We start from the raw sequence: 9,928 nt of genomic DNA, 5'->3' as shown, positions 1-9,928 counted from the left end.
TAAATGTATTTAATGGGCCTATGTGAAGGCTGAATTTGTGCATATGTGTGTGTGTGTGTGTGTGTGTGTGTGTATGCATGTCACTACTTCTGTCTCTGATCCTGAGGGATTTATGAACAATGTCAAGTTCCCTCTGAAGACCTGAGTCTCTTCACTGCCTCTTAAAGCTTAATGCTCCCTGACTGAGTGGCACAGCAAGAGCCACACTCTCTCTCTCTATGTGCCACAGATAATGCTAAGAACAACCTCTCAATTCCAGCTCTCCTCCTCGCCTAATGTGCCCTCCTTCCTCTACCACGCGCACACGGCCATTTCCATTCAATGAGACACCAGTGCAAACGTGAGCGACTGTAATGGAAAACACTAACATTGGCCCTAATGGTTTCACATCCCAGGAGAGTTTTAAAACATATGTAAATTTATGTAAACCCAACAGAAACACATATTTACAATAGCACATTGTAATCACAATATGACGACATGGTGCGCTGGCCTCTTGGATGGAGGTGCCATGTGTCATTAGTCTTCTTTATCTCTTTTCTGTTTCCTGTTATGGCATCAGTGCAACAATCACTCACAATAAGAATGAAAATGATCTGTGCTCATCTGTGGCACAGTGATTGAGAGGCTGAGGTGAAGGGTAAAGAATAAGGTAAAGGAAGAGGTTTTGTGCCCTCACAGCTGCTGGGTGCCTTAAAGGTGCACCACACTACATGAAGTTAGTTCATCAGATATTAAATGACACAAAAAGATTGCACGTACAGGTCTGAAAAGCTGTACGAAAATATCCAATCAAAAACAACATATTAAAAAAATGTATCTTGACGGTGTATCATATCTTACCTGCACAATGTATGTTATTGTTGACTTCCAAAATCTGAAAACACATTTTAACATTTCTAGTGTGAAAACAAATAACAGTGGTGGTTCCTCTGTGAGAAATCAGCTGCTTTGTTTTATTCTCAGACATCATATCATAATAGGCTGTCAGTTATTTTACAAAGAGACAGACATGATCAACGAGAAAATATTATTATCCATGTTTGTTATAAATTCTAATTTTAAATATTTACCACATGTGGTCACGGTGCCTCTTTGCCTAATGGTGATGTGAATTCAATTTGTTCTACATCATGCAGGTCCTATTTATGCCATACTGCGTGAAATTTTAAACAATGTCAGTTGTGATAAAACAGAACAAACACTTATTTGACACCTGCTAATGAAGTACAAATCGGATCCTGAACTTAGCAAAAGAAAAAAAAAAAAAAAAAAAACATAAGGATCATGTAATTATAATAATTAGTGACACACTTACTTATAAGACTCTTATAAGCACAACACAAATTAAATGAATTGTTAAAATCTTGGTCTGTTAAGGAATAAGGCAAACACAAACACAAAAGGATACCGTGCTGATGAACTTGACTATTGTCTTTAGTTTAAAAGTTACCATTTAGTCTATCTTTATTAAAGTTCAAAAAGCCAAAGAGCTGAAAATGTCTGAGAACAAGAGTGAAACACAAACTATTTAAGATTTTAAAATACTCAACCACCTTTTCTAAAGAAATAATAATTGTGTTGACTTTTACTCATATTTCAGTTTGTTTCAATATGGTTAACAGCAATATTGATTTGTGCAGTTATTATTCACTACTTCAAAGAGTGTCTTCATCAAAATTGATTTTGGAGTCTGGCTCATTGTTTGTGTTTTCACAATCAATACACTTGTTGTACTCAAAGAAAATTTAACCTGAAGCCACTGAAGTTCCCACTTGTGGCCACCAGGTTTTACTCTCTGCTCTGTTTGACCAGTTGTTCCACCTCCTTCATGAAGCGCAGGCAGAGCTCATCCTGCCACGGCAGAGCGACACACTGCACCCCCACGGGCAGACCCTCGCCTCCAGATACAGCCTGAACACAAACACAGACTCCAGTCAGTCAACAGTCAGTAACCAGAACCTCCAAGGTCTGCTGCCTCCACCTACTGACCAGCTGCAGAACTACAGTTTTAAGAGAGTCGCTAATGTGGACTGACACAAGTTCTGGGTGATACACAGGAACATAAGTGCAGGAGGGCACCCCTGCTGCCTACAGTACCAGAGTCTCTGAAGTGACTATTAATATTTCATGTTGGAAAGTCAATCAAACAACTACAAAGAGACACAAAACAACCAAAAAAAGTAGTCAACTAAGCTAAAAAGCAATGCAAAACGGCTATAAAGAGACATTAAATGACAAAAGACACACAAAACGACTATGAAGAAAAAGAAACAAATAGTCATTTTGGGGGTTTTGCTCTTATGCAGGAAGGGTGGGGGGCCTTTTACATGTCTGTATCCAGAATTAAATTTGAGTCTTAACAGAGTAGGACTACTGTATTATATAATTTGGGCTTGGTTACTTCTCACTGGCACGTGTTTCTTACCTGTTTGAAGACCTTGTCTAAGCAGTCCTGATAAATGCCCTTATGGTCCTTGAGTTTCTCCTCATCCTCTGCTGTCACAGTGGAAACACAAACTACACCGGCAGGAAAGGTGAGGAGATTGTAAAGCATTGTGTACGAGACCATAGCTGGAAGGACAGATAATAGAAATAAGTTATTCACTGCGTTACACTTGGTTTTATAATAGTAACATTACTGCTGGTCTGGGCTGTGGTTGTGAGTATGGTGATGTGCTGTGCTGTCATAATGTGTTTTACCAATTTTGTTGAATTTTCCTGAATTTGGCGAATAATTAAGCCAGATTCCTCTATGTACTTTAAGGTAATATTTCAAAGAAAATGATGACATGATCATTAGTGATCATTATTTTATTAATATTTTTCAATTTTTTCATGTCGAAATAAAGACTGCAATTTTCATGTTTGAAATAAGGAATTCCTCTGTTGCTTCACCATTAAAAATTCAGTCATGTTTCCTCTTTCAGTGACCCCAGTGTGAGCCTGGAGCCAGTTTTACGGTATTATGATATCATGAATGATACAGGCTTTGACTTCATTTTAATTTATCTAAATGTCAACTATAAAGAACATCATTACAGTACTGCCCCAAGCCACCAAAACAGTTTAGTGATCAGTCTTTTCTGTTGTACAGCTATCCATGAATCGTGGAAACTATCAGCAACAACAGAACACCTCCGACCTCATATTTACTTTTCACAAAACACTTGGACACTGTTGTCTCTCGTACTGCTCTCGAATCATTCACATTGCCCTTTAAGGTATTTAACAAACATCAGTTCAGTATAATGTACCGTTATTCTTGCTACAGTAAAAGAAGTTGAAGGCTGGTCCAATCATAGGGCACAGCAGCACATCAATGTTGCATCTTCTCCACTCCGCTATCGTTTCACAAATGTAGTCCTAATGGAAACACATGAGAATACAATTTCCCCTTGTATACATTCATTCTTGCACAAGCGTCATTAGCTGACAGCTAACAGTACCTCAACAGCAGCATGCTGCTTCCACAGATCTGGAACAGATCTGAAAACAAGGCAGAGAAAAAGTCAGTGGGCTCTGGCATTTTTGCCCATCACATGCAAAGTGTGATTATGTAATAAAAACCTCAAGAACAAACTGTCAACTTCAAGACAACTCTCTCACCCAACTCCACAGCTCACACTGAGGAAGTTAGACACACGAGGTGCCTGCAAAAGAATGACATGAAACACACTTTAAGACACATTGTAGCTGTTTTACATCAAATAGTCAATAACCCAGGTCATTTCCAAACTATGGTCATACTCATGTTCCTGAGGAAGATTTATATTGTCTTTAGCTCACCAGCGGCTTTAGGAGGAATGAGAGGGTTTTCTTCAACCACTTGGGAATATATAAGGGGTAAATCTGTGCTCTCAGACAGGGGTCCAGAGGGCCTCCTTTCCTAAAACAGGATCAATAAGAGACCATTGGCACAAAATAGAACAGTCTGTTCTGAGGTTTATTGTAATAGTTAGAAAGCAGCTATGTGAGTTTTAATAAAGTTTCAGAACATAGACTTCAAAAAACAAAAACTAATATCACAGCTATGGCTTAACTTAGGCACAGTGGTGCTCTGAGGTCAAACTAACATCACCATCCTAACAAGCTCACAATGACAATGGTAGTATGTTGATGTTTAACATGTATAAATGTTTACCATGTTCACCATCTCAGTTTAGCGTGTTAGCATGCCACCACATTTAGTCATCAATCAAAGTACTGGACAAATTCAAAATTTGACCTGGCGATGGCACTAGATAAAAACTCAGGACCAGGGACCACGGATGTGTGTGTACCAAATTTCATGGCAACCCATCCAATAGTTGTTGAGGTATTTCGGTGTGGACCAAAGTAATGGACTAACTGACCAAATGACCAGAACAACACTGCAAAAAAGTTTGATTATTCATTAATTGCTTGAGCAATTACTCAAAAACAATTTAATAGCAGCTTTTAATATCATTGTAAATATTAAATATGTTTGGTTTTGAACTGTTAGTTGATCAAAACAAGCAATTTGAGGACATTACCTTGGGCTCTGGAATTTCGTGAAAAGCAATTTCTTTTTTAGATTTTGAGGACTAAAGGATTAATCCAAAAATAAATAAATAAATAAATTGATCAGAGGGCCAAAAAATATAAGACACGCAGATTCTCCAACACTTCAGTTATGGAAAATTGTCAGATTATTCAGCTTATTAATGATGAATACACTGATCTTAAAGGGAAATTCAACTCACAGTTTCTGTAGCAGGTTGGTGCCTCCGTCTGCAAGAATACCCCTTAGCATCAGTTCAGTGACAACGTGATCGATCTTCAGAGGACTGTAGGGCACCAACTACAGGCCCAAACGAAAAAAGGGACTGCATTAAAAACATACAGCTCATCTCACACATATTTTACGTAGCCGTAGATCATTCAGTGTGTGTCAGGGTGTGGTTTGGTCTTACAGTGTGGCCTGCTTGCTCTAACAGTGCTTTGACTTCTCTGATGCCTCGGGCCATGCTTGGAGACGATTGCATGTAGCCGTCACTTTCAAAGTAGCCGATCCTAAGAGGTTTGGAGCTCTGGTATATCTGAGGACAATACATTTTACACTCTGTGAAACATTTGAGTTGAAACACACATAAAAAGATTCGTTTCTGGTATATAATTAATAGGTTTTTATAGACAGGAGGTTGAAGCCTTTTCATTTGTCTTAAGGCAAAATCAAAAAATGAGTTAACTCTACTGACAAAGAGTTGTTGATTTAACTTGTGGGTTTTATGTACCTGAGCTTTGCCCGCTAATATTCTTGTGAAATCCTCCTGGTCAGGGTCACTGTGCCTGAAAATTCTGGATCTTTTTAGACCATGGTGATAGATAAATATCGATACGGATAATAATGTGCCTTCATGTTTCCACTGCACCGTATATGGTTGAACTCAACTCATTGTCATCACAGCAGAGCACATTACCCCAGAGAAAACATCCCTGGTGCGAAAGACAGGCAGCAAACCACTCAAGGGTGATTTCATCACCATGAGAGGACTTAACAAAGGGCAAAGTTTCAAAGGGTTACCACTGAATTAGCAGCATGTTTCCTTTCCCTACTCTCTACCAGAGGCGTCAATATTTTGAAACACAATTACACAAAGGAAACTGTAACTACTTTGGAATATCTGGCAACATCTTTTTGTTTCTGACAGAAAACTGGTACAAGGAGTGATCCCGGATTTCACAACATAAAAAGGAAGTGTAGCTATACTTAAAGTTTAATGTCTATGTGTCCACACAGTACACAGACACGTACAGAGATCTGCGTTAGGCCTAGCGTGGCAAAACAGGCAGTCTCCACTATTCTGGGAAGGCTTTCGAAAAGACTTAGGAACATGGCTGTGGGGATTTGTTCCCATTACTGAGGTCGAGCACTAAGTTCGTCATTATAGCCTACTTAGAAGTCGCAATTCCGGCTCATCCCAAAGTGTAACATTAAAGTAATGATTCAAAATTTGGGAAACATGATTATTCCCTTTCTTGCCAAGAGTTAAGTGAGAAGATTGATACCACTCTCAAGGGTGCACAGACTTTAAATACTGTATGTACATGTAACTGAAGCCAGCAGCCTGTTAGCTGAGCTTAGCATAAAGACTGGAAACAGGGGGAAACAGCTAGCCTGGCTCTGTCCAAATGTAACAAAAGCTCTAGAGCTCACTAATGAAAATATTATATCTCATTTGGTTAATCCATACAAAAACCCAAATTTTAAAAACGACAATCCACTGTTTTACAGAGGGTAATGTGCTAGACTGTTTCTTGGCCTGGCAACCAGCAGAGAGACCAGGAACTTACTGGTCCCAGACAAGAATTAGTTCGGCACACAACTCCCTGTAAAATGGCAAACTGTCATTTTTAAACTTTGTTTTCTGTAGGAAACAAACAAATCTGATGTGAAATTGCAAAAACTGAATAGTGAGCAATGATATGTATCCCTCTGTTTTTCTTCTTGAGGTTTCTTCCATTTTTTCCCGTTAAAAGGAGTTTTTTCATATTCGACGGTCCAAGGACAGAGGGTCTGGTATCCTGTACAGATCGTTAAGTCCTTTGAGGCAAATTTTTGATCGTAATACTGGGCAATATAAATAAAATTTGACTTGACTTGACACACCTGCACATTAAAAGGTATGGGTGGAACAGTGGGATCCAGGGAAAACATGTGGTCGCACAGCAGAGCCTTCATACACAGAGCCAGACTGTCCACATCCCTCGCCATGGGTCCAGGAGATGACAGCACTAAGTTTATGAGAAATAAAAGAAACAGATGCCAAATCTAGTGGATGATACATGTGTTATTGCTTGGCAATGATGATGTATCTCAGTATTTATTCTATGTATGTATATAGTGAAATGTATAATGTATTCCTCCTTACCTGACTTTTGCCCTCGATAAATGGCTGTCAAACCCTGTGAACTGACCATGACACAAAGAAATACGACAAAGTAAAGATAAAAGTCCAGTTCAAGGTGTCATGACTGTGTGATTATCCATAAACCTGCCTGATGCAGAAACAATCACCTTAGCCGTCCCGCAGTTGGCTTGAAACCACAGATCCCACAGAAAGAGGCAGGGATACGGATGCTGCCCCCTATATCACTACCTAAACCAAGCAGAGAGCCTCCTCCCCCAATGAGAGCCCCCTCCCCACCAGACGAACCTCCAGAGGTCTTCTGTAGATTATGGGGGTTCACGGTCAGCCCATAAATGGGGTTACTGCATTCATAACTGGAGATGAGGCAATGAAAGAAAAGCAAAGATAAGCAACAAACATCACGGCCTTGGCTAGTCATTCTTTACCCTTAGCCTTTCAATAGTTAATGGAATAAGTGCACATGGTATTGTGCGGTGTGTGATACAGTGTCATAGCTTAACTTTGTAATAACTTGATTTGGACGAATTTACCTTAAAAGGCCTTGGGGTATGTTGGTTTTCACAAAGGGGATAGCCCCTTGTCTCTTCAGAACTTCAACAATCACGCTGTCCTTATGGGCAGGCTGGTCCAGATTAACGACCACACCACAGGTAGAGTCGTGATTCTTGCGTTGTAAAATGACAACATACAAAGAGAGCAGCATTAGACAATGGCAAAGTAAGACACAAACCTGAGCTACGGTATGAATGCCGTAACAGTTCTACCAGTGCGTACATATTTGGAAACCCTGCCAGTGTAACTGCTATTGAGTTGATTATGGTATTATATAACCACAAATTACCTTGCATTCAAAGTTTTCTTTGATGCTAACTGGTACTCCATACAAGAGACCTTCCTTGTTGGAGCCAATAGTTTTTAGCTGGTCAAAACTCTCCAGCAAAATCCCTGTGCAGCAGTTCAGCTTTTTGTTTAAATCCAGAGTCTGTGAGAAAAGAAAAGAAAAGAAAAGACAAAAAAAAAATAAGACAGGAGGTAAATATTTACACCTTGCCTCCAAAAGGCTGGTTTTGTAAAACATTACAGTCTAGTGAAAGGTAATTAATTCCATAAAAGAAGAAATGTGCTGGTACGCAAACCTGATTTAAAAAGCAACATTTCAGTCCAAAGACAGTGGGTGACTATATTTGATCCCTATAGAGATAATGATTAATTTAGGATATGTATGGCGATTATTCCAATGTGGAAGATCGTGCTCAGGGGAAAATTAAAGTTGATTATTTATTTCCATGGTTGCTTTTCTGTGCTGATATGTAATAAATAAGATGTTACGTCGGGTACTGAACCTTTTCCATATAGGAGTAAAACACATCCTCAGGGCTCAGCGAGCCTTTCTGGAGTTGCTCTGTCAACTCAGATAGGGACAACGTCAAGATGACAGCAGAGTCGGTTGTTGGATGCTAGAAGACACACACACACACACACACACACACACACACACACACACACACACACACACACACACACACACAGTCATTACAGTTAGGAAAATGAGTTCACACACCGGGCAATAATCGTTCCTTTTGAAGATTTGGTAACATTTTTCACGAACGACAAATGTAGAGCCACATCAACCTTCTATTTTCATTAGCGACTGACCTGCTAATGTTTGTTTCCAATAAACTTATTTTTAATCTATAAAATGTCAGAAAATCGTGAAGTAATGAAAAAATACATTGTAAATCTCCAGGGCCAGAGGAGATGTCTTGAAATTGAAAGAAAAAAAAGGTGGAAGGAAATGATCACACCTAAGCATCTGGAACCGGTACATTTTGGGCATCTGCGTTATCAGGAAAACTGCCAAGTCATTTGCTGACAATTAGCTGAAAGAAACTATTTGGGCAGGTTTACTTGAACGTTAATCATAACTGGAAAGTGATGTATAATGTGGGGAACTTAGCAAAACTCCCTGCCAAAAGCTTCGCCAAACTTTAACCTGGCCAGTGATCTTATCAGCAAGAAGAACAAATACCCATGTTGATGAGGAGCCTTTAGCGACAGCCCTAAATACCCTTTGTCTCCGTCTTGACACCATCACTTCAACAAGCGTGTCGACGGTAAAATACACGTTAAGAGAACTCAATGTTAAAGAACTTAATCATGTATAGGTTTGAATTCAAAGCAAATCCTCCCCTCAAGCCTTTAGCTAACTCTCACCGACTCCTTGTACCGGAGCACAGCCTGCTCTGCCCGCTGCAGGCTCTCGGTCCTCCGGTTTCTGGCTCTCTGGATCTTCTCCTTCGTCTGTCGGCTGGTGACTTTCCGGACCAGCAGCACCGCCAGGGCTCCGGCACCGCAGGCAGCACCCGTCAGCAGTGCCGCAGTCCGGCGGTCCAGCTCCCCTCCCCGGAGAAGCTCTTTCACTTTTTCCATGGTTGTCCCTTTTGCCTTCTCGCTCGAAGCCCAGTGATAAACGTAGGCTAACTCAGGCTAACACACACACACAGACGGTGACCGTTTTAAACCATGCATGTGTTGTTCTTGGACTTGCCAGAGCCTCAGAGTTAAGAGCTGGCTACTGTTTACCTGATTAGTTGCAAGTCTAGCGTGAGTTTCCTCATGTGTAACCTGGCTTTTACTGCTACTGTCACCGTTCACCAATATAGCACGGTTTCGGAAGAAAGGCAAAGCAGTAAGATAAACAGTAGAGGGCGCTAGTGCTGCCCGTTGTCAGTCATTTTAGCTGAATGATCAAGTTATTCAACATAAAAAGTCCAATAAATACATAAATAAATAAATACATTTTGGTAGATCCCCTGAAAAGGAATGGATGGGCAGTTTTGCAGGCCTCACTGGATTTTCATTTTTTTAATCATTGACTGTTTGTGCCACAGTAATGTGCCAGATGTTGCCAGGCAACACAACCTTTGTTAAATGTTAAGTTTTGGTAACATTTAACAAAAGGTGTGTTGCCTGCTTTCTGCACCTGCTTAGACTTTGTAGCTGGACTTCAACATTAACTCCAGCAGCATCTG

General features: G+C 40.1%; 1 protein-coding gene across 1 annotated transcript; it reads right to left on the bottom strand.

Annotated features, from left to right (window-relative positions):
- Positions 1 to 899: 899 nt before the first annotated feature.
- On the bottom strand, positions 900 to 9,587 carry LOC120790331 (vitamin D3 hydroxylase-associated protein). The gene is made up of 16 exons (XM_040127725.1): positions 9,480 to 9,587; positions 9,111 to 9,383; positions 8,240 to 8,353; positions 7,738 to 7,878; positions 7,427 to 7,560; positions 7,043 to 7,249; positions 6,897 to 6,937; positions 6,635 to 6,759; positions 4,938 to 5,063; positions 4,728 to 4,825; positions 3,790 to 3,889; positions 3,610 to 3,653; positions 3,450 to 3,489; positions 3,258 to 3,366; positions 2,429 to 2,574; positions 900 to 1,914 (listed from the first exon to the last, which is right to left on the bottom strand). The coding sequence occupies exons 2-16, from the start codon at positions 9,324 to 9,326 to the stop codon at positions 1,792 to 1,794; spliced, it is 1,764 nt and encodes a 587-aa protein (XP_039983659.1). The 5' UTR covers positions 9,327 to 9,383; positions 9,480 to 9,587; the 3' UTR covers positions 900 to 1,791.
- Positions 9,588 to 9,928: the final 341 nt, after the last annotated feature.

The sequence above is a fragment of the Xiphias gladius genome, chromosome 6 (assembly GCF_016859285.1).
Source record: "Xiphias gladius isolate SHS-SW01 ecotype Sanya breed wild chromosome 6, ASM1685928v1, whole genome shotgun sequence".
NCBI classification, from domain to species: Eukaryota; Metazoa; Chordata; class Actinopteri; order Istiophoriformes; family Xiphiidae; genus Xiphias; species Xiphias gladius.
Note: the sequence above shows the minus strand (reverse complement) of the source record. Positions and strands in the feature narration are given on the sequence as shown.

What these genes read in the sequence shown, in the direction of transcription:
- LOC120790331 (XM_040127725.1), bottom strand. Translation starts at nt 9,326, where the DNA reads ATGGAAAAAGTGAAAGAGCTTCTCCGGGGAGGGGAGCTGGACCGCCGG. An exon ending in TGCTCCGGTACAAGGAGTCG is followed by an intron (nt 8,354 to 9,110) that starts GTGAGAGTTAGC and finishes TGTGTCTTCTAG; the next exon opens with CATCCAACAACCGACTCTGC. An exon ending in TAGACAAGGTCTTCAAACAG is followed by an intron (nt 1,915 to 2,428) that starts GTAAGAAACACG and finishes GTTTGTGTTCAG; the next exon opens with GCTGTATCTGGAGGCGAGGG.